Here is a 25,598-nt window from a genome sequence, read left to right as displayed (position 1 = left end):
CCACTCTCCCTTATTTATTTAAAAGCATGTACACACTGCTTAGTATTTCTTTTTTAATCTTGCCTGAGGAAGACATCTGGAGAATCGAAAGCTTGCTGCACTTTTGTGACATTTTGGTTGGTCCCAACAAATGTATTGCCCATCTGTGGAATGATATGAACTGAGTTGTCTTCTGAAATGGTAACATTGCCATCTTTTAAAAAGCAACCCCTCCCCTTTGTTCCTTTTGCAGGAGGATGCAGATGTGGAATGGAAGTTTGCACGTGCCAAGCTTTGGCTTTCATATTTTGACGAGGGAAGGACTCTACCTGCTCCTTTTAACCTAGTGCCAAGCCCTAAGTCGTTTTATTATCTCATAATGAGAATTAAAATGTGCCTCATAAAACTCTGCAAATCCAAGGCCAAAAACTGTGAAAATGATCTCGAGATGGGCATGCTGAATTCCAAGCTAAGGGTATGTCCTTTTATTTCTAACAAAAGTTGTGGTTGGGGGATTGTTCATTCATCCCTTCATTTAATCATTTTGTTTAAACCAGTGTTCTTCAACCTTGAGTCCCCAGATCTTGCTGGATGACAGCTCTCATTGTCATCAGATAGCTTAGTCCGTGGTCATGTTTGATGGAAGTCCACCAAGAATTGAAGCTGAAGAACACTGCTTTAAAAATGTGGCAGCCAGCCTTTATGGAAATGTGTCACAATATGAGAGAGCGTCACTCTAGTGCAGATGTTTTTGGCCTAGAACTCACATGATCCCTAGCTTGCAGGAACAGTGGTCGGGGATGATGGGAATTGTAGTCTCAAAACATCTGGAGGGCCAAGTTTGAGGAAGCCTGCTCTAGCGCCTGCTAAAGCTAAAATACATCCACAGTCTCCCTGTGCATTGGTGTGGCTTGTGTTTGCTCTGCAGAGTCATAGAAAAAGCAATAGTGCAGCAAGGAGAACAGACAGCAAAGGTAAAGGACCCCTGTATGGTTAGGTCCAGTCAAAGGTGGCTATGGGGTGCGGCACACATCTCGCTTCAGGCCGAGGGAGCCGGCGTTTGTTCAGAGTTTATGAAGCTGGAGGTGGAGTAGAGGGGGGGGGTAGGGACAAAACTTCCAACTGGTGAATTGGAAGATTCTGGAGAATTTTATTACAATGATGTGACCCCCGCATCTCAATGTATAGTTTTTCTCAGCAGCAAAATAATCATGGCACTCCCCCCCCAAAAAAAAAAATTAGACTGCAGGTGTTCACTCAGACCATGACTTTCAAAACCTCATAGGCTTTGAACCTGCACAGCCTTCCCCAGGGGTTCGATGAAGAAAACTCGCAAATAATTACAGTAATATCAGTTACATAGAAACTGCTCTTTTTAGTGATGAATCAGCTCCTTCTGGCTTAATTTGGAACTGGCCTTGGCAAACTGAGCTATTTTCCAAAAGAAAGTCAGTTCTCTCCCCACACCCCACTGACCAATTCCAAATTCAAAAACCCTCTCAGGCTGATGTCACTGAGAATGCAGCAAGGTTTCCAGTTGTGTCTCTCAATCCATTCCACAACGTCCATGAAACCTTGAGTCCTGCTCCGCTGCTCCTTCCTTTTTCCAGAACATTCCTAACAGAGGCAGCCAGGTCTGTTTCTATAGATGGGTGCTTGTCTTTCCTGCTCTTTTGTTTCCTCCATCCGTCCTGTGCATTGAATGCTTCTATAGCAGTGTCCCAGGTGCAAAAAAAAATCCTAGGGAATGTAGCTCTCTAAGCCATCTAAATCATTTTATTATTAATTGACATCAAGGATATCATACACAAATACACGTACAAAGAAAAGATAAAACTAATAATAATGACAACCTTAAATAATTATACCGTTAAATATTGATTTAAAGTTGTATTTCTACGTGCTCTTTTCTTATACTTTCTAACTAAACAAAAATAAACCAATAAAATCCAATAAACTAAACTAAGTCAAAATAGACTTCCAGTCATTTCCCGATGTAAGTTACATTTACAACATTAAATATACTTCTTACCTTACTCTTAATATATTTTCTAATACTTTCTTATAAAATATTGTACCATTTCTCCTAATTTAATAATGTTTAATTTACACAAGGGTCATTCAAATGTTGCCATAGAAGTTATCTCATTATTATATTTTTGTAGGTATTTCTTGAACATATCCCATTTTTGCGTGAATGATTGTTCTGTATTTCCCTTTAATCTATTTGACAAATGAGCCATTTCTCCATAGTCTAGTAACTTATTCTGCCATTCCCTTACTGTTGGTACTTTTCCCCCTTTCCAGTTTGATGCAATTAATAACCGGGCAGTGGCTGTTGACTAAGCCATCTAAATCAACGGTATGGGCTGTGGTATCCTGGATAACTATGTTTTCCAAGCTATCTGGTTCCTGAGATGTTGCTGAAATATTTTAGGCTACAGGTGCTGGGGCCTGGGGCCCTCCAGAGGCTGTTGCACTCCAGCTCCTATCAGCCCCAGTCAGCTTGACAAATAGACAGGGGTGGTGGGAGTTGTAGTTGAGCAACAATAGGAGGACCACAGGTTTCCTGCTCCTGTTCTAGGGTATGACGCAAGCATCTTTGGATAAGCCTGCCCCTGAACACAGCAATTGTATCTGCAGGGTGTCCTTCACCCTTATCAACTGAAAAGATCACCTGGAGGGGGGAGAAACAGGACCATATCCACTGTAGTGTTGTTGTTTTGAAGTTTTATTACAACAGTAGGTTCCTTAATAAAGCTTCGGGAACCACTGTGTAAGGGAAAGGAACTAGGAAGAGAAATTTGGATACGCACCAAAGAATATGTGACATCTCAACCAAGTAAGCAACAGAGCATCTCAAGCTCCATTGTACAAAAAGAACAAAATATGGTGGGGATAGATTACCATTTCTGTAATTTTCTGTTTCTGATGCATGAGGAGAATGCTGCATATTTAAAGAGCTTTATAGATCCTTCAGAGCATAATCAGCTGAAAAAGTGGCTTCAAAGGATTTTCAAGCTCCTTTCCAAGGCCATACAATCAGCAGAAACAGTGATTTTTCCAAGTGTGTTTCAGAGAACTGAATTCCTCAGCGAGAAAATCAATAATGAAGGGCAAGCTTCCTTGAAAGTCAGCTCACCCCCCCCCGCACACTACTGATTTCCTCCTTTGTTGTAGAGCCATAGGGACCGTTGGATATATTCTGGGAAATCCCCCACCCGTATCACCGAGTGGCCCAATAGAATTGTTGCTAGCAGTTTGTGGGAAGTAACTAGGCATCCTACACATGTCCCAGAACCCTCAGCATCTACAAACAGCATAGAAAGGGATTGTTGTTGGAAGTAAATTCATAAACCTCATAATTTCTGTTCTGAAATAAGTGGTTGCACTTTGTCCGTGCCTGTCCTTGCTCCACTACACTACTGGTTGTACTGGACATATATATATATATATATATATATAGAGAGAGAGAGAGAGAGAGAGAGAGGGAGAGGAAGAGAGAGTGAGTTTTTCACTAGATGTTTCATGAAGCAGAAAGCCCCAACTATTTAGCATTCTGGGCTGTTAACCAGCAATCTGTCTAACGAAGGAAAGGTCAGCAGCCAGCCAGCAGCATAATAATGCACACTGGGTGGGAAGGAAAAAACAGATGAGAGGACATAATCAAATACCTTATTTAGTTCTGGTAGAACTGAAAAGGAATTTGCAGCAGGTCAGCAGAAGGTGGTGGAGCAGAACACCTGAATGTGCAAATCTCCAGGGTAGTTATGGGATGGAACAAGAGGGATCCTTTCATTCCTAGGTGCAGCCAACTGTGATACCAATTCTGGAATAACCCTTTGCTTTATGAATTTCACCCCTCTGTAAAGTACCTTACGTAATCTACTTAAACCTCCATCTTAATATACATCCTTGAAGTAAAGAAAAGTCACAAAGGCAGAGAGAAAATGGGTTTTTCTCTTTTTCATTTTCACTTCATCCCATTATCTACAATAAATCACCACCATCAAAAAATGGGAGATGCACCAGTTTGATGAGGATAGACTACTGCCAACACATAACTCCTGTGCTTAAAAGCTTTCACTGGCTGCCCATATGTTCCTGGGCCAGGTGTAACGTTCTCATATTAATTTAGAAAGCCCTTAACAACTTGCATTCAGGATCTCCTAAGGGCCACCTGATCCCTTATATCCCTGCCCGATCACAGAGGTCTTCAGGTCCAAGCCTGTGGAACTCCTGCCTGCCTGAGATTTGACAGGCATCCGCTTTCCTGAATTTCAAGCACACAACAAATAATTTCTTATTCCACCGGGCATTTTAAAGTAGTGTTTTGTTTCTTGGATGAATTTTACTTGTTCTTATTCTTTGTATACCGCTTAGAAATTCTCAATATTAAGCAGCATATAAATACCCAAAATAATAAACAAACCAACACCAGCCCAGAAACTTTGTAACAACACTTGTCTATTGTGGGGCCTAGAGGCTGCTGCTGCTGAAACACATTATTTCTCTGGAAGTATGGCCCCACAGCCCCTTACTGAGCATGTTTCTCCTTCACACAATTCATATGCGAAGGGGGGCAGTGTAGGTAGGTAAAGATTTAAGATTTCAATTGTACAAGGCCACACTGAGTGGGTGAATGTTTTCCAACACCCTTCTATTGAAATCTACACTGATGTCCCTACAATCGTTAAACACTGGGTTGTATGAGGAACTTTGTATGTTTGAAGAGTTCATACCTCACTTAAACACTAGGACCAGATTCTATTTTCACAAAGTGCTATGTATTCAACAGTTTCTCATCTACTGTAAAAGTGTGAATTGCCAGAAGCACATAGCAAAAGGAAGCTAAGTCATCTGGAATATGAGACCTTGTCTTCGGATGTAATAATATCAGGTTGTTTCTTTGCACAATGCAGCTCACCCCTTGCAAGGTGTTATTAGCCATCCTTTTCTTAGAACTTCACTTCTACTGCTTTCATAAGAACATTTCTTCATTGGTGATGTGCTCTACATTTGTACATTTCAGAAAGTCCGTTTCGAGTCCAGTACTCAAAATTCAGACTTTACTGTGAAGAATGCCTACAACAAGCCCACAAGATACCAGGTAATGGCAATACAAAAAAAGAAAGGTGTGGCATAGGAAAAGATAAATATGTCAGAAGAGGTTCTGCTTACATGTTTGTGATCTGCACTTTGATCCTACACATGTCCACTTAGAAGGAAACCAATCTTTAGCCATTTCTGGAGAGATAGTCACATCAGTTTCTCAAAAAATAAACAATCAAAGGGTCTTGTGACATCTTAAGAAATTTATTATGGGATATGTTTTAGTAGACTTCATAAGTGGGATAGAGTCCATGAAAGCTTATGCCATAACAAATGTATTACTCAAAACAAAATAAAAAAAATCTTTCCAGTAGCACCGTAGAGACCAACTACCGTATTTTTTGCACCATAACACTCACTTTTTCCCTCCTAGAAAGTAAGGGGAAAGGTCTGTGCATGTTATGGAGCGAATGCCTGCGGGTGGCAGGGGGGATCTGCTGCAGTCGTGAGCAGAGGATCCATGGTTCCCCTTCCTTCCCTCCTCCATGGTTACAAAGCATGGATCCACATGGATCCTCAGGATTTTTGCATTGGGCTACTCCAAACTCACTGTCAGATCACATGTCTGTGGCCACAGCATGAACCACAAAAATCATATATCCACTTTTTCGTTTAGAATATTTTTTTTCTTGTTTTCCTCCTCTAAAAACTACGTGCGTTTTATGGTCTGGTGCGTGTTATAGAGCGAAAAATACGGTAAGTTTGTTATTGGTATGAGCTTTTGTGTGCATGCACATGAAAGCTCATACCAATAACAATCTTAGTTGGTCTCTAAGGTGCTACTTAGGGACGCGGGTGGTGCTGTGGGTTAAACCACAGAGCCTGGGACTTGCTGATCAGACGGTTTGAATCCCCACGATGGGGTGAGCTCCCGTTGCTTGGTCCCTGCTCCTGCCAACCTAGCAGTTCAAAAGCACGTCAAAGTGCAAGTAGATAAATAGGTACTGCCCCAGCGGAAAGGTAAACGGCATTTCTGTGCACTGCTCTGGTTCGCAAGAAGCGGCTTAGTCATGCTGGCCACACAACCCAGAAGCTGTACGCCGGCTCCTTCGGCCAATAAAGTGAGATGAGCGCCGCAACCCCAGAGACGGTCACGACTGGACCTAATGGTCAGGGGTCCCTTTTATCTTTACCTTTAAGGTGCTACTGGAAGGATTTTTTTTTTACTTTGTTTCGACTATGGCAGACCATCATGGCTACCTCCTTGTAACTAAATGTGTTACTCTTTAAGCTTTAACATACCCTTCCTTCCTAGTAACTATGCCTAAGATCTCAACCTTAGTAATTTGTAGATGACCTTCATTCATAAAAAAGCACAAAAGTCATCTTAAAGACCATTCCAAGGCAATGCAGACTATATTATACTTTATGGTGTACAAGTACTAGCAGCAGATATGACATCCTCAGTTATCCCAATCTAATGGATCATATATCGACGCATGACTGAGGATCCAGAGGTGACCATTCATTTAATATCAAGCTCATGTAGCTATCTGTTTAATTCCCACGATACAGCAAATCAAACAAAACCTTTAAATGTTAGGTTGCACAGTACCATTCAAAACACACCTCAGGTATATTAGTTACATAATACTTTAAAACAAAGTAAGAAAGGATTGCAGTGTTTTCTTTTGGAAATTGCACGGAAGAAGCAATCTACATATCTCTTTTGATAATAATAAGAGAATCACTTCCGCAAGCTCTCATTCACATCACTGTTTTGTTCTTTATATAACGTTAAATGTTTTGGATTTGTCCTGATCTCTTTGTAGCCCCTGGTGCATTAACTGAAGTTCAGTGGACTGTGTTGCAAAATAATAATCAGGATGGAAATGATAGAATAACAGTCTAGAGCCATTGCAAAATAAACTGCTTTTGTTGCAAGATTTGCAGAAGTTTACCAGAGCAATCCTAACCCCTGATTCATGCTGCAGGTAATGAGTTAGGATGCAGCAGTGTTCCTCTGCAGCATTCTGCTAGGGGGTCTCTAGTAATGCCTGGTTAGAATTGCTCCTTTCCTTCAGATAGAGTTGCCCTTACAGTGCAATTAACTACTGGAGTTGAGTGGGACCAAATGCATCCTGGGGAAATGAGAATGGCAGGTAGCTGCATCTGTGCTTGGTGCTTTACTTCTGAGCACCACTGCCCTGCCACCCTAGAAAAGAAAGTGAGGTGAAGAAAAATAGATGCCACAAACCATTTTTAGACCCTGCTGATGCTAGTCTTGCTACTAGCTTAAGACTGCTTTTTAAAGGATTAGACAAATTCATGGGGGATGTGGGTATCATTGATTATTTGGTGCGATAGCAAAATGGAACCTCTATGTGATCAAAGGCAGAATATCAGAAGCTTCCCAGGTGTGTCTGTCTGGTTAATATTTGAAATACAAGGATGCTGGACTAAAGGGACCTCTGCATCAAGGCTCTTGTGGGTCTTTCACTTCTAGCCTTATAATTTACTCATTTGCATGAGGCTTTGGTGAATCATAGTGGAAAGTGATGCATGGCTTTCTACCAATGCCAGCTATTAAGTCATTTACCATTCTGGTTCCAGATGGTCTTGAACAGATAATGAATGTATTTTTCAAGGAAAGCTCCTAAAAGCCGAGCCAGAATTTTGAGTTATGAGGGTAAAGCTTGAGAAAGATAGAACTGACTTGCTTGTGGGCCAAACCAGGATGGCAGGCCATGTGGCCGGCAGTCAGGAGTGGATATTTGGCAACTGGAATCTTCACTAAATCAGGTCCAAGGATGAAGTTTCACAAGATCAGGTTGGGAACATCCCTGCAAGCAGAAAAAAATGGAGTTGGAAGACAGCACCTTGAAAAACAGAGACCGTATGGGACAGATTTAAGGGAAGTGAATCCGGAGAAAGTTCTAGTTTAATTGCTTTGTGCAAAAGATAGAGCATTGATGGATCCAGAAACATCACTGAAGGGGGAATGGTTGGAGCGGCAGTGCTGCCCTCCATACAGGTGTACTACTGCTGCTCAGTAGCTCAGGGCAAGGTGAGTCAAGGTGATGCCAAGATTGCTGGAAATCTGAGTTGGCCTACACACACATCCCATGCACTATTGCTGGATGGATCAAAAGTCCACCTAGTCCAGCAGCCACAGGTCCCAGTAGGAAGCCCATAAACAAGATATGAAGGTAGTCACCCTACCTTCTGTTGCTCCCCAAGCCTTCAGTGGTATAATGTCACTGAACCTGGAGCTTTTATATAACCATCATGACCAGCAGGCATTGGGAGACCTATCTTCCCTAGGAAGAATCCCCCCCCCCAAAAAAAACACCCCTCTGCAATGGCCCCTTACAACTTTCTTTTCTCGCCATCTGTCCTTCCAAACATATTTAAAATTGTTGGCAAGGAGCAGAATATACACGTGATAATTGGTGAGAGCAGAAAGGGTTAAGGACTCTCTTCCATCCATCAATTCTCCCTGCCATTGTCCTAAACCCATTGCCTTATGTGAGGTAGGGAGGGGACAATCCCAGTCCAACCCCCTTGTACCTACAAACATGTGAAGCAACAGGAAATGTCTTTCAGACTGGTGCTGCACTTGTGAACTTTGCTAGCTCAGTGTACTTCTGGGCAAAACAAAGAATATGTGAAGAGGAGCTAAGTGGTACCAGATATTTAAGAGAAGCAAAATAGCAAATGCTTTCAGGAAGCAGATAGACATGCAGTAACTGTACATAATAGGCAGTTCATCCAACAGCTGCATTCATAGTTTAGGGTCAAACCTAGAATGGTGACCCACAAATTGTATCAGGATACACACTATCCTTACATTCACAAACAGATGTTGAATGTTTTTTGACCATATTCTACTCTGCTAAAAGAACAAAGTTCAAACACACTTTTTTTTGGGGGGGGACCAGTCACCCTCCCTTGTTCTCTTGAGTTCAATCTCCATGCTAAGTGTATCTGATTTGAAACACACACAAACACCCGCAAAAGGTTTAAAACAATGAAGTCAGCCCAAACTAAAAAAGCCATGACACCTTCTGCATGAATGATGTTAACGTCAGAGTAATTGTGCAGTATAAATTATTTTTTTCAAAAGGGAGTAATTATAGTACATGGTAGGTGAAGACCCACATAAGAGTACTGAAGCCAGAGGCGGCATTATTATTATTATTATTATTATTATTATTATTATCCCTGAAAAGAGACAGCTGCAATAACATTTTTTCTTTGCCTTTTATAATGCTCTCACCAGGCTCGGTTCCAAAAGATACATTATTTAAAATGTCAAGATTCTGCCCAGAGGAAGAATAACAAAGTAATAATAATAGGAAGCAAAACACACTGGACAAGCATACTTAGACAAAAGAGAGAACAAGCAGCAGCGATCAATTCTGTTGTCTGGCCAGTAATTATTTTCAGCTACAACGGGATAGTGTAATGTAATTACTAATATGACTCCCTGCTCGGTTCTGTCTAGTTAGCTTTTAAAAGTGATGCATCTCTGCCATGTGGAAGTTAATGAAAGTACAGAAATACAGGCGCTGTGATACCAAGGTGGGAACAGTAATAAGAGGACCTCAGAATGTGGTTGCACTCGAATGATCTCTTGATAATAACCCACATGCTAGTGTGTGTTTCTATATATCCATAAGTTATTTTGGTGTTTGATGTTTTAATATTTCAAGCTGTTTAATGTGAAATATTGAAGTAATATGTTTTTCCCCCCCTGTGGGTATGTATCGGAGCCAGTATGAAATATGGACAATACAACAAAACATGAGAAAAAGCCACATATAATCTGCCTTTTCCCCATGTTCTCCAATTTCCTCTCTTTCCTAGAACAGACAGGTCCCTGTAGGGATTTGCTTAAACCTTAAAGAACAGCAAACTCTGTCCCAGAATAGGGTTATGCTTAAAAATCTTGAGCAAATAGCTGCATCATTCATTGCTCTCAGTCTGTGACTTTAGTTTTCCTTCCTTGCACTCTTTTTCACATGTCAAATCCTCTTAGTTTATCCACAAGTTATAAAGAAGATTCCATTTTGGAGCAGTTTTTCCAGGTGAACCCTGTGGAAAAGGATTTTCACAAGAGCAGCTGTGCTATAGAGGAGGAGGAGGATAAATAAATAAATAAATAAATAAATAAATAAATAAATAAATAAATAAATGCATAAACACAACAGGCTCCTATGGGCTGCTGGGTGATCATTCTGTTTATTTCTGATCAAAAGGAACTAATTAACTTTGGGGATCTCTTTGCACTTTTGAATGAGAGCTTGGAGGAAGTATCCTCTGCATCCCAACTAAGGGAAAACCATTGGCACTTGGGACTTTGAACATTCAGGACCATCCTCTGGGATCACATCTGGAATAGCATCTCTTTGTCTCCACTTATATAGAAGAAATACTACAAAAATACCGGTGTCCTCACTTCCAAAGGAAAACAAACCTGCCTAATAGATAACGGTCATCTGCTTTGAGATAATAGTCTATAGACCCCTCCCCCCCACCTTGCCTCCAGCACCCCTCTTTTTTGCCCTCAGGTACAAATCCAGCTATTGGGCTGAAAGAGATTGTCCTCTTCTGCTAGACACATTTGGCAATATATTTATTAGGGCTAATTTTAACAGTTAAATTAATTGATGAACTTTTTAAAATCAACTATAAAGATGAAACTGATTAATCTGGGAGCATATTCTTTTTTATATATTAAAAAATTGCAAGTGTTTATAAAAGTGTCATGTGACAAACACCATCTTAAATGAAGGATGCCCTTCTGTGTGAGCCAGAATGGACAGTTTGTCTTATCGACACATCAATTTACTTGTAATCTATGCTCCACAAAGATTGTGTTACTATTAGATAGGTATTTAAACAGAAAGCTCACATTTTCTGCTTCTTATTTTGATTAGTGCTATATAGATTAAAATGCAGAATTGTGTTGTACCAAAAAAAGGTGTTCTGCATGTACTACAGTTACACCTATACATGACATTTCCAGTAATGGTTTGTGGAGTGGACCCCAAAAGGTGCTAGGTTATCTGGTGGATCTAGTGAATGGGGATAATAATCGTGTACTTACAATTTCAGTTAAAGACTGCATGTCAATATGTAAAACATCTAGAAGTTTGAGGATTACCCATGAAAACAAGGGCGCTGTACGTGTGACTATGCTGGTTGATAACCCAAGAAAGAGAAAGTAACTTAACTGATCAAAGCCTACAACAATTTGTTGTGTCAGAATTACAAATACTGCTGAACACATGGAAGGAAAGCCAAACATGGTTTTATTTATAATAGTCAATATTTATTTATTTAAAGTGTTACTTCAATGGACACAGTATGATCTCAATATCAACTGCATGATTAAATACATAGTAAATGAAATTCCAGGCATTCAACTCTTATTGGGGAATGTTGCAAATATTGTGGTAAAAGGTGTGTTAGGTTGTTGTGAATGACAAGGAGATGGTGGCATTTCTGCATGCTGATTCCTTGTTTTCCTGCCCCACACCCCACTTCTTAGCCTCCTCCTTAAAAAGTAGTATTTCCTTTGGGATTCAGTTATTTCCCCACTTTCCCAAAACTTGTTCCTCAATTTATGTTTTCTCAGGTGGCAACACTCCTTCCCAATGGATTCTACCATCATGGTCATCTCCAGCACATAGTATGTGTATTGTACCTCATGTATTCTTCCAGAAGTACCGTAACCCTGTCTCTCTTCTACATTGCCACATTGCATAATATATCTCCATTTATTATGCAAGCTGTATATGCATGGTATATACAGGTTTCACTCTTTTTATTGGTTCCGAGTATTTTGTCTCTATATTTCTTTGGCTGAACAAGGACAGGTTTGTTTTTTCGAATAGGTTTCCTGGTAGTTCATGTTTTTTCTTACCTTCAAAGAAGAACATATGTTGAAACAATTGCACTGTAATGCCAAATCATTGTTGGTTCACACATAATATAAATGAGCAGGAATAGTAAGAATAGTATAGGCAGAAGACAGGCAACACTCCTCCTATGAAATTCCTTAGGTTGACTTACCTTAGTATCCAAGCTATAGTGGGCAATCACATGTTGACAGTAATGGCTACCTGTCAATAGATGGGGAGAGGGGACTACTAGTAATCTGTCTTTAAACTCCCAAGAAATGAATGGCACTCTCTGAACTGTGTTTCTGTGTTTGAAGCTGGAACACTATGCATGCAAACACAGCAGAATACTTTTAGGGTATCAGGGGTATCCACAAATACCTCGATGTGGGGATTGCCTTTGTTAGATTGGGGTAGTTGTTTTGAAACACAAGACTTATATTTCATCGGAAACGTTAGGCAAAGAAATAGCTGGAGAACAAGGCGAATTGTAGATTGTTGTTCTGAAGTATTTGCCTCTGGCAGGAAGGGATGGATATTCCTGGAGGTGACAATCTTCATAGATTTCTCCCCAAATCACTGCTCAGATTTTGGCATTAATATGTTTTCATTTTTGTTCATTTCCCGTAATTCAAAGACGCTCATAGGAATTATGTCACAGCTGTGTGGTACAAGAAACTTGCAAATTGAGGAAGTCACAGGGACCCTTTACAAGATACCTTTTATTTTATTTTATTTATTAGATTTATAGGCCACCCATCACGAAAAGATCTCAGGGTTGTTCACAAGATAATGCAATCAATGAATGGGTGCAATCAGCTTTTAGTCTGCTGGAGATGAGGCCCCCACATTGCACCAGGCAGTCATGAACAAAGTAAATAATCTGTAACACTGAAGATGAGTTACCCCAAATATTTGGGGTGGCAAATCTTGGATTATGGGATGAAAGTGGAGATGCTTGGAGGAGAAGGGTCAAGAAATCAAATTCTTAATTAATCATTCATTTCCCACTGATTCCACGGAGGGGAGTTGCACTTGGACCTTAGTCCCCTATTAAAAGAATTGGGACCTAGAAGAGCTTAGCTTTAGATCGACCATGCCCATATCTTAAAAGAAATGCAGGCTCCTTTCTCCAAAATTGTGCCAATAACCCGAGTAAATAAGTTGAGATTTAGGTGTGGCATCCAGACACAAAACTGCAAAATAATTTTGCCAATCCATAAGGTGATTGATTCCATATGCTTATGGCACTTATGGCAAATGGTTACCACTAGTTTTTAAGTTTTGCAACTCTGGTGCATTTTGTACATTTCTGCTGCCTGAGAATTACCCTTCCTTTACAGTTTGGAAGGAGGAGGGAGAGAATTTTAGGTAGCATTGGAGGCTATACTATTGCAGGGGTAGGAGAACTGTTACTATGACTTAGCCTGTCGAAGCCCCACATATCCTGAGCATTAAGAAAATGAAGGTACCTAATTTCTGGGGCCGCAACCCTATAATTAGGTTGAATATTTTAAACTGAGGGCAAGGTTTAGTGGCTAGACTTGAAAGTAAAGAGAACACTTTATATTTTGAAACTATTTGAAGTACCTTCTCAAGAGAAAAGGAAAAGGGGAAATCATGAAGCAGCTTTCTGAATTATATTTTCTGAGTGATGTATAGTATATGGATTTAAATTTAATCAATTAAATGACTAGCTGTCAAAGGAGAATGAAAGTGCTCAACTAAAACTTGCAGCATGGGACAAGTATATTAATATCATTTCTCTACAAAATATTCCTTTTAAAATTGGACCAACTCCTTTTGATTATGATTGTAATCCTACAGTTTGCTGCCTCCCCTACTCCTTCACAATGGTATAGTAACGCTATATACAGTCACTTGGAAGATAATCCCATTGAAGTTAATGGAGCTTCTGAGTAGACATGTATACAACTGAACTGTTAATGGTATTATAGATTGCAAGCATATTCTAGTTTGGAATAGTTATCACTGTGCTCTTTCAGGCTTTAATCCCAGTACCCAGATGGGACTCAGTGGGGCCTACCTCTTAGCAGACATGCATGAGATTGTTTTGCTGTCATTACAAGCTATGCCATTTATTGCTTCTGAATAGCATTTTATTTTAATACAGTGGTACTTCTGGTTATGAACTCAATTCGTTCTGGAGGCCCGTTCTTAAGCTGAAACCTTTCTTATCCTGAGGCGCACTTTCGCTAATGGGGCCTCCCGCTGTGTGCGCACTTTTGGCACACAATTTCCGTTCGCATCCTGGGGCAAAGTTTGCAACCAGGAGCAGCTACTTCTGAGTTAGCGGAGCTTGTAACCTGAAGCATTTGTAACAAGAATCGTTCAGAACCAGAGGTACCACTGCATATGGCTGTTGTTAATTTGTCTTTCTGTTGTCTTTGAAAGTGGAAAGACTATTTTTTTCAAATGTTAAATAATATATGCTTCTCTCACATTTTCCGTAAAGCCATTCTTGCCCATGTCTAATGCTTCTCTCGGCCATGTGGTGCTACTTCCTGTTTTCTCTTTGCAGGTTTTAATACTTGAATGAAGAGATTGCAAAATTAAGATTTAATGGAAGGCAACAGTATCTCTCTGATACAGTTGTGTGTAGTGTCTTTTGCCAAGTAAATTGATTCCCATTCTTTCATTGAATCTACCCAGTGTCTATGGCAAAGCACACACAAATTATTGGCTCCCTGCTTTTTCTTTAGCTGATAATTTGTCAGGAATTTACTCTAGTGTTAGAAATGTGAAGATTACAGTTCTTAAGTGGGACCTTCGTGGATGCAATAGACACAGTTCTTAAATTACTTACTCTGACATAATCCCATTGGCTTCAGTGGTAATACCATGAAAGTATTTATTTATTTAAGGAATGTAAATGCTGATTATATGTTGTGCGGAATGGCATAGTTCCTGCCACCTCTACGGATGCCCAGATAACAGTCCCAGTGTCATTAGGGCATATTAGCTAACGATTCTGTCTTCTTCTGGTCACGTTGTGCAGATGCCTGATTATCGTCTTCCAAAGCAACTACTCTATTCCAAACTTAAAAATGGAGAGCATAACCATTCTGACACCCAGACTGGATAAACATAAACAGCCAAATCTATAGCAAAATATGAACATAGGAAACTGCTTATACAGAGTGCATCTAACTCAATATACTAACTGGCAGTATCCCTTCAGAAGGGAGCCTTTCACATCTCTACCAAAAGATGCTGGTGGATTCATGTTGACATGTTTTACATATAAAGCACCTTTTCTACCACTGAGCTACAGCCCTCCCCACATCTTTTTGGGTGGCAGAAGATATTGACATCACTATATAGAAGCAACCAGGGAGGTGGCAACAACTGTGCTAATCCAGAAAAGTATAAAAGCAGGACTCTTGATTTACACATACTGCTGTTCATCTTTCACATTTTATAATGAGAACACCTCATAGCAAGTGAATATATATTACATTTTTTTAAAAAATGAAGCTCAAACTTCTAGACCACAATTCAACAAAAGAGTTAGTTTGCCTATACTTCCTGGGTAGCATCCAGTTGTGTCCCTCTACTGACTGAAGGCTCTTTGATCCAGTGGAGACCTTCCACCTTCTCTTCCTTTTCATTTATCCTTTCATTTATGTGCTACCTCCCATGATGCTTCAGAGGGCACACAATCCCGTAGAGTAGAGGGAGGAATGCAGGAGATTGGCGAGGGAAAGGGGAATTAATGAAAATTACCTCCTCCCTTTCTACTCACAGAAACTCCACTGAATCAAATAAATTTTCATCAGTAGAAAACCACCATTGGATCCAACCCATTGAAATCAATGCTACTATGTACTGAAATGAGGCCATTGTGTTGTATGGATGTGGTCAGATAACATCAATCCACTAAACTTTTCAATTGAATTTTCAGAAAATAATGAAGAGACTTATTAAACGATATGTCCTAAAGGCTCAGGTGGATCGAGAGAATGATGAAGTTAATGAAGGCAAGTTCTTTTAAACTTACCATTATTGTTGTGAATCTTGTCAGAATCAGGAAAAGTTTTTACAGCTTTTGTAGCAACACATTCACTTCCCAGTTGAATCTTGCATGAATCACTTTCTGAGGCGGCTTCTCTCATATACACAAAGGCAAAAATATGGTGCAAGGGGAAAATACGTTGTCTGAAATTCCTGACATCTCCGAGGTCTCCTAAGACATTCCTGTCTTGTAGTTCTTTTTCTGCTGGAAATAGCAACAGGCTTGTGCCGCTTAGTTGTAGATGCCAAAGCTAATTCATTTCCAGTGCATGATAAGTAGAGACAGATATTAGGAAATCTGAAAGATATAGTGCCCATTCTGGGCCCAACACACAGGATTCCCAACAAGAATGAGACCCCCCCAACTTCACATGCGAGTGCTGCTGTTTTCTAAAATTCAGCACCTCTGAGAAAGCTATGGATTTGACAGTACATGGTTAACAATAGTTGGAATAAAGTTCATTGTGGTCAAACACTTCATCTACCCTTTTAAAGCAGTCATCACAGAGTACTCACAGGGTCTCAACCCAGTTGGATCCTTGCATGCAGCATTACATGTGTTCAACTATTCCATGACTACAACTTTTCCACTCACAGGGAGAGAGGGAAGATCAGTGACAAAACTTCTGCACAAAAGCAGAATTTACAAGAGAGAGGAAGAAGGATGTAAAGGGCAAGTGAATTGCCGGTTGTTATCGTTATCCAGTCTGGTTAATAATAACTCTTCCCCCCCCCCACCTTGCTGTTGTTTTTAGGAGAACTTAAGGAGATTAAGCAAGACATTTCAAGTCTCCGCTATGAGCTTCTCGAAGAAAAGTCACAAGCAACAGGAGAGTTGGCAAGTCTAATACAGCAACTAAGCGACAAGTTTGGAAAGAGTTTAAATAAGGACATTTGAGGGCAGACAAATGAAAAAAACAAAACTTTTTTTTATTTCAACCAGCATTCTAAAGGAGCAAAAACTGTGCAAGAGAGGAGCATCGAAAACTGTATCTTTTGCAGATTATTAATTGTTTTATGGGGACTGTGCATTTGTTTGGTTTATTGGGTGAAGCCAATGATCAATTAATTCCTTTATGATATAAAGGTGACATTTTCGTATAAAATCAAGCCTTTTGACATCAGATATAGATGCATAAACTTGAGAAGATAAGCTTGGTTGTTCTAGATACCCAAAGCAACTTTTGAAAACCGGATACAAGCCAGGTCCTCCATTGCGATGTGTCAGCATACGTTGAATGGGGATCGGACGCATCAGGAGGAAACAAGAGTAAAAGAAGGTGCCAAAAAAAGGTGTTTGACAAAACTGAGATATTTTACATGAGTGTCCCTAATGGGCTGCAAAGTCTTCAAGTTCAAATCTCACCCCAGGGCAGAGCTGCATTTTATCTTGGCAGACACAGGTTCCAAAACTCCTTATTTGCTGAGATAACATGACTGGTGTGGGAAGGTAAGTGTGTAGCTCTTCTGCACCCACCAATTCTCCTCTGTGCCATTTGTTTTTCTCCCCGCAGCAGGCGTTAGTTCAAGTTGAAGCCTGGCTATAGGATGGAAAATGGTATAAAACAACATGGGATAGGGTGTGAATAAGAGAAGCGGGGAAAGGTGCAATACATCCAATGACTGCCAGTACTACCTAGACATTACCTTTCCATTGCAGCCTACTAATGTAGCTCTGCCTCCTACCTGACCTCTGGCTGGCTGAGCTGCTACACCATACAGAGATGGAGTGGGGCGAGGCAGTAAGGCTGTGTAAATGCACCAGTGGAGCCAATCCTGACAGCGTGTTTGCACCACAGTGACTTTGCCACCACTGTACCCTTCCCCATCTCCTGGGACACTGCAGCAGCTCAGCCAGAAAGTGGCCGGGTAAGTAGCATAGCCTTAGCACCCATACACTGCTGCTCTTCAGTTGTACATGCATGCAGAATTGCCGTTGAATTTCCATACTTAGGGGCATATATCCATCCATGCAGGCAGGGAAGGGGTGGTTCTGAACATGCCTCGTTGCTTATCTGTTTCCAGTCAACTCTTTCAATTGTGCCAAAAGGCACTTTTTTCTCTTGAGGTACCATAGCCCAATCAACTGAGAAACCATTTTTGCAATATGTCTGCTCCCCCTTTCAGGTACAGCGGCATTGCGGGATGGCAGAGGCTCCTCCAAGGCCCCAATGAGGGAATCACAGCATCGGAGCACCATCCAGATAGGGGGTGGGCACATGTGCCCCCTATCAGAAGCCAGATCCTAGCCTGCATCCCAGATTGGCAAATGGGGATGCAGGCTAAGACACGGGCTAGGCCAGGTGGTGGAGCCAATGGAGCAGCAAGGCTTCCCTCATGTCCACTCCCTGGCCATTCAAACAGTCCTCACCTGGGCCCCTACCTGCTTTTCCCTCGTTGGGATGCTGTGAGGTTTCTACCCCAGCTGATAAAGGGCAGTGGGGAAGCAGTGGGTTTTGTTCCTGCTTCCTTCCTTTCACCTTTCTTTGTATCTGGGTGAAACTGGAGGGCAGCAGCATCAGTGAAAGAATTTCCCCTCAGCCAGTGAGCTTGCTGAGACTAAAGGACATGGCAGCACAAGAGAAAGAGCTCCGTATCTTCATTTCACCCAGTTTCTGTAGGCTGTATCAACAGTGGTGCAACTATAGAAGGAAACAAAGGGCTTCTTGTTTGTACTGCCACCTGGCCCAGAGTAGCAAGTTGTATTGGAAGAGAGGCACCTGGGACATAGGGAAATGCTTTGGCTTACATAACAAAGTCATGTGTCTATCATGGTGTGGAGTTTTGATTGGCCATGCACAGGGCCACTGGCCCAAGACATTTTGCTGCCGGAGACAAAGATTGGGGTGTTTATTATTATATCCCACCTTTCCCCAAAAGAGTTCAAGGTGGCATCCACACTTCTCCTTCATTCCATTTTATCCTCACAACAACCCAGTGAAGTGGCTTAGGCTGAGAGATAGTAACTGGCCAAAACTCACCCAATGGGCTTCATGGCTGAGTGAGGATTTGAATCCTCGCCTCCCAGATCCTAGTCCAGCACTCTAAGGTGTATATATCAAAAGTGGTTTCAGTCAGCAATAGTTAATGTGGTGCCTTCCAGAAGCTTTGGACTGCAAATTAATAAATAAAAGCTCCCAATCATCCCAGTTAGCATGGCCGGTGGCCAGGGAAGATGGGTGTTGTAATTCAAATCTTCTGGAGGGCCTCTGGCCTAAGTTATTCAGTCTGTGAAAGGAACATGGTGAGTGTAACCCATACACACGTACTTGGAAGTGAACTCTATGAAACTTAGCGAGACCAGCTTCAAAATCAACATGCCTACTATTGAGCAAGTCTTGAATAGAAAGCCATAGAATAAATGTGAGCTTGTGAAAATTGCCGTCAAAGAATCATAAATCAGCAGCACCTCTGATCGCATCATGATCCCCATCAGACATTCCAACAAAATGTGAAATTTCTTAGCAAAGCAGTTTGTTTGCTGCAATTTCTTCAGTTCAAAAGGTGGTTTGTTTGTTTTTCAAAATTAAATGTTTACAGTCCTCAGTAGTGGCATCTTCATACTGCACTTTTCCAAGTGGAAGTAAGTATTAATTAAACCACATTCTTGGAACTGGTAACTCAGCTGCTTGTTTCTTTGATGGCAGAAATATGATTTCAGCTGGTCAAAGCACACCTTGCTACTATATGGTACCAGAAAGCTGTACTATTTGTTTACAAGATGCACCTATACAATTACATTAGATTTCAGCTAATAATAATGATTAATAATAAGCAGAACCTGAAGGTGACCTGTGACCTGTTTTTAAGTGCCAGATGAGAACACAGATAGCCTAATAGATTAATAGCTATATTTGTTTAAAAAAAATAAAAAAATAAAAAATGTGTACTGTAGGCATAACTGTTTAGAGAGAGACAAAAAAAATCAAATAATGTATTTTTACCTTTAATAATTTTATCTTGTATACTGTAATATTTTTATCTAAAACAACGACAACAAAAATAAAATTACCTCAGAATATTTTCTTGTGTCTTGAGTGTGATATTGATAAAAACTTCATTTTTAAAAAAAGCCAGCAGGTTCCAATTGTAGCACAAAAATTAAACTATCGGGCACCCTTGCTTGAACTCATGTTCTCACTCGTGCTTCAGTGATGTCAACACTGACTTCGTCATGTTCACAGAATGGAAGATGGCAGGATCCCCAAGGATGTGCTCTGTGGGGAGCTGGCTTCAGGCACCAGGCCCATTGGCAGACCAACTCTGCTCTACAAAGATGTCTGCAAATGCGACATGAATGATGGCAACATCAACCCCGCCATTGTTTTGGAAAGCACAAATTTGATAGATTTGACTCCAAATGCACATGGAATCAAATTGATTTCCCTATCCTTACTTACAGCAAGGGTATCTGAAGAAGTGTGCATGCACACAAAAGCTTATACAGTGCTACCTCAGGTTACATATGCTTCAGGTTACAGGCTCTGCTAACCCAGAAATATTACCTCGGGTTAAGAACTTTGCTTCAGGATGAGAATAGAAATCGCGCAGCGGCGGTGCAGCGGCAGCATGAGGCCCCATTAGCTAAAGTGGTGCTTCAGGTTAAGAAGAGTTTCAGGTTAATAACAGGACTCCAGAACGAATTAAGTTCTTAACCCAGGGTACCACTGTACCAAGAACAAACTTAGTTGGTCTCTAAGGTGCTACTGGACAATTTTTTATTTTTTTAATATATTTTTACAGCAAGGGTGTGTTTCAATGAAGAATGCCCTGGTCCTGAAATACCTGATAGCCCTATCTCTCTAGCAGGCATCTCTTCCTTCCCAACCTTTGCCCCCTTTCTTTTTAGTAAACCTCCTTTCTTCACAGTCTGCTTTCTTTTTTTGCAGTTTGTACAGAACCACCTGAAGTTTGCAACTGAACACTGATGCTTACACAGCTGTTGACACTGTGCCTTCAACTTAAGATTGGGGTTTTTCTTTCCTTTTTTTGTTTGTTTGTGGTTTTAGGACAAAAAGGGTTTCACACAAACACACAGAGAAAAAACAAACATTGGTAGGAGTGTATGAAGTCCTTTCTAGAGAGGAAAGGAGGCCAGGAGACAGGCTCCATTCTTTTCACCTATCGCTGCTCTCAAGGTGTGGCCAGCCAATTTAGCGCCACATGGCAATGCTATTAAAAGCTGCCGTTTTGGAAACGTTACCAATACCTTCTTTGCTATTGAGACACCCTCAACCCACCTTTTCAGTACCACAGCACCAACACTCAAGTCAAAATTAAAAATGGGATGGGGAGGTCACTTGCTTCAAACACACTGCTCTCATCTCCTCTGGCTGAAGAGGAGGGAGGCAAGGAGCTATTTGTTCCTGGCAGATTAAGTTTCTTGAGAGTCTTATCTTTGGGAACAAACCACCATCTCGCAGAAGATCAGGGGTTTTTTTGGGGGGGCAGTGGGTTGCCCAGGGGGTTGTGTGCATTAATGCAGGTCAGGACAACCTAGTGCTGTGGTAGCTTTGGATTGGGGGAAGGGAAAGGTCTGTGTTGCCCCTCTTTGGTAGGCAAGGAGGTGAGCTGTACTCACCTTTTTCACCAGAGTGTGACTCAAGTCACAGCCTCACCTGCTCTGTCTTTTAAGAGCACAATTCTGCCCTTTTTGACAGCGGCGGGAGAAGGGTATACAAAAGGGGATGGCGCTCAGCTGACGGGAAAGAACTGCTTTCCTCTCCAACCCCCTCCTGCCAAAAAGGGAGGGCGTTGTTTAAAATGCAGAACACCCCATCTGTGAAAGGTGGCAAAAAGCAGCATGTGATATGACATGATTGTTAAAGGGGAAGTATTCTCTGCTCCTGGCCTGCAACCTGGGGCGATAAGAGGGGATGAAAGAGGAGGAGTCTGAGCTGGAAAGAAGCAACATTCTCTCTAGCTGGAGGCATCAGCTCAGGTTGGGAAGAGCTGCCCTGGGCCCTGCGTTTAGGAATCTAAACTAACTTTAAGGTGGTATTTTAAGGTAGCAGGTGTGGAGGAGGGGGGGAGGATAAGTATCTATAAGTTTTATCTGAATTTATCCCATAAATAACCTGAAAAAATATGCAATGGTCAGTGCCTCTAAGGAAGGATCTTTTCAAGGCCCTTTGAACAAAACACAAAAAAGTCGTATTGTCTCTACCGTTCCCTCGACAGCTAACCCATTGCCACGTTATCCCTTGCTTTAACCTGACTTTGCACCCACAAGCACCATCAGCCCATCTGTGCTCATGGATTTGGGTCTCTCAAGAGGAAAGCCAAGCGCCCGGCTCCAGATGAGCTGCGACAGGACGCCAAGAGCTTGAGACACACCAAACAGCACAGTGTAGTAGTTCATCTCCTTCATGCCGTAGTACTGCAGGAGGACCCCACTATGTGCGTCCACATTGGGCCAGGGATTCTTGGCCTTGCCCTGTTCCAGCAGCACATTAGGGACAATCTTGTATAGCTGCGCCACCAGCTTGAAGAGGGGATCTTTGGGAAGGTGCTTGAGCGCAAATTCTCTCTGGCAGGTGTAGCGAGGGTCCGTCTTCCTCAGCACTGCGTGGCCATAGCCAGGAACCACCCTGCCAGAGTTCAAAGTATTCCAGATGAAATCCCTCAGTTTCATGTCGGACACATCCTCACCCAGCTCCTTCATAGTCTGCTTTCTAAGAACCTGGCTGAGCCAACCAAATCTAGCCTGAAGAATGTGACAAAAAGTCTCGTTATGAATATTCTCAAAGAAGAGGCATTGAAGACTTGCCAGGTTGTGGAGTGGGTAACAGAATACATGCTTTGTCTCTGGTTTGCTAGCACTAAACTGAAAAAAGGAAGAAAGGCAGACAGACATTGGCTGGCTGTTGCTAGATTTTTATGGATCTGTGTTTAGGGTCTGTTTACCCCCATCCCCACCCCCAAAATGGGGAAGGGGGATTAAATCTATACAGTGACTTCTTTGTTTGCCCAGACTGAATGTGAAGATGCCAGTGCAGTTGTCAACATTCCACTACTTCTCGGGCCCAAATTTAGCATGGAATTTAAAAGCTAACTTTAGCAGATGTGCTAGATCAAAGCAGAGTGCTTAGGAAAGCATTCCACAAGAGCCCTGTTTGGGCATTCCTCCTTGCGCAACTGACAGTCGCGTGAGGACGACAGCAGGGCCCTGACCCCACCAGCCCTGCCTCGCACCATTCAGCACATTGGGGCATATGCCTGCAGTACTGTACCCGCTCTGCGCTCATGATGTTGAACCCTGGTCTGAAATACAGGGGGGAAATCAAAAGAGGAGGATGTTGGAATCAAGCACTCCTGCGCTTGTGAATTTAAACCCTCCGAGGCTACCTTATAGAATTAGAAAACTGTAGAATTCCCTGTACTTAATTGTTCTGTTTCTGCTACACATTATTATTGAAACAATTTTTATGGGGAGTAACTAGGAAACTGAAGGGTTCCAAATGCCTGGGGGGAAATAGGGGTTTATAACTACAATTTGAATGAGTTTAGGGGTGTTTTGGCTAAGAATGAAAGGTCAGCAACCCCACCCCCTCCAAAAAAAGAAAAATCAGCCTTTAGCTTCCCCACACATTAATTTTTAGGGCTGTAAGTCAAGGTAAACTTTTCATAAAGCTGTTGTTATTAAATGTATTTTAGTCACGGATTCCAGGCCCTGAAGTACATGTTGAAGAAGAAATCTTAGTGGTGTTTGCTGATGTGTGTATGTTAAAAAAGAAACATTTCCATGACATTTGGCCTGAAGAGAAATGTACTGTGGCTTGATTAGAGCTTAATAGCACACAGACATCCAAGACCAGGGCTGTATTTTAAACTTACGTGAATGATGAATGCCATTCAGTGTGCCAAATATGCCAGCCTAATCAAAAGATGTGGCAAAGATTTAAGGGAGCATCAGGCGTTGCTAAAGCAACTGTAAACCATTGTTTATTAACATTCTGCATAAAAAGGCAGAGGCACGTGGGGCTGGCAAATTTATAGGAAAATTTATGCTTCTCAAAATAAATAATAATATTCCATCTTCAAATAAGAACCATCACCCCATTAAACTGATTATCAGGAATATCAGGACGACCTTATGCATGCTTACTACTAGGAAGCAAAGCTGATGCTAATTCACAGCATCCCAAGGAAGGAGATTTTCTTGGCTGAGGAGATGCAGGCTGATAACAAGACTAATAAGGGTGGAAAGTGAATGTGTGTGTGTTTGTTTGACAGACAGAGAGAGAGAATGAGAATGTAGAAGTAAAGCACGAAGGACCCATTAAAATTTGTGGTGGAGAGGCACAAATCCAGGGCTTTTTTTCAGCTGGAACTCTCCAGAACTCATTTCTGCCACCCCCCAGGTGGGCACCATTGCTGTTATGAGAAAAAGGGAGGCGTTCATGGTAAGTTCCAGCACCCCTCTTTTTTCTAGAAAAATAGCACTGCACACCAAGGGTGTTGGAGTTCAAAAGCATATGGAGTGTCACAGGTTCATCACCCCAGATGATGAATGAAAAGGCATGAATATCGGCCATATTGGCGGGGGCGGTGGTTGAAGAGTGTCACTGCCTTCTTTTGCTCTAATTGCAAACCTTAATAGAATGACAATCTGATTGCACTTATTCCAAACAGGATTTGCCTCCTGTATCTACCCAATGGCTCTCCCTGCTGACCCAAATTCTGGGAATTGTGTGGGGCAGGGGTCCTCTTTTCAGCCGTACATCATTTAGGTGCCCATCCTGCCAAGGAAAGCACTAAACTTGGGGGGGGTGAACTCTATTGGGGGAAAATTTGCACTTATCTCCTGAAGCAGACAGCTTTAGATGTGGATCTCCAATATTTGGATTTTTCAGATCACTGGCTGAGCCTACTTCCAGCAACTTCCATTTGGCAGGGCTTTTACTGCATCTCAGATTATTGTCAAAGGCACATGTCATTCCTCCCAGATCAATCAAGAAACTTCCCAGATAGATGACACCATGGTGTGACATTATTTAGACTGAAAGCCAATTTCCTTCAAAGCAGAATTAGTGTGGGTGGTCTGTCTTTTGTGTGTGACACGTCTTAGCAATACCTGACTCAGAAACTTGCTTTCCATGTTAGACAAAGGAAAGCACTGATCAAATACCCGGTGCTTCCTACAAAACTAGAAAGAACTACACTTACTTTTGACCAGCGACGCGGACTTATAAAAAATATTGGGGGGGCCCGGGAAAGCTCATGAATAATAAATAAGCTCATGAATATGCAAATAAAGTGGCGCCGCCTCCTCGTGAGCGAATAGGGGAGAGCGTGCTGCGCCTATTAATCAGCTCCAAAGGAAATTGGGTGGAGCTTTTGCTCGGGAGGGAGGGCAGGAGGCATGCAGCCCGCCCCCCCTGTGCATTTTGGGCTGGGGGAGGGGCGGCGATGGCGCTCTGCTGGAGGGGCGCCGGAGATTATTGGGGGGGCGGAGCCCCCCCAAACGAATTTTTGAGGGGGCTCGGGCCCCCTCAAGCCCCATGGAGTCGGCGCCTATGCTTTTGACCATAATTGACTTGGAGTTCACAAACCTTTGGTTTGGGAGAACCTGTGGATTAGTAACTACCTTGACTCCTGTGATTATTTCTTTACATGGAATGA

The 25,598-nt window shown here is 41.8% G+C and overlaps 1 protein-coding gene across 1 annotated transcript in view; it reads left to right on the top strand.

Annotated features, from left to right (window-relative positions):
• TRPC7 (transient receptor potential cation channel subfamily C member 7) overlaps positions 1–19,997 on the top strand; it is a 107,154-nt gene extending 87,157 nt beyond the window's left edge. The window contains exons 9-13 of the mRNA XM_053376867.1: positions 233–454; positions 5,012–5,089; positions 11,675–11,728; positions 15,865–15,940; positions 16,730–19,997. Of these exons, the coding sequence (XP_053232842.1) occupies positions 233–454; positions 5,012–5,089; positions 11,675–11,728; positions 15,865–15,940; positions 16,730–16,872 (573 nt within the window). The 3' untranslated portion in view covers positions 16,873–19,997. The remainder of the gene's footprint in view (positions 1–232; positions 455–5,011; positions 5,090–11,674; positions 11,729–15,864; positions 15,941–16,729) is intronic.
• Positions 19,998–25,598: the final 5,601 nt, after the last annotated feature.

Source organism: Podarcis raffonei, chromosome 2, assembly GCF_027172205.1.
Source record: "Podarcis raffonei isolate rPodRaf1 chromosome 2, rPodRaf1.pri, whole genome shotgun sequence".
Taxonomy (NCBI): Eukaryota; Metazoa; Chordata; class Lepidosauria; order Squamata; family Lacertidae; genus Podarcis; species Podarcis raffonei.
This window is presented reverse-complemented; position numbering and strand designations above follow the sequence as displayed.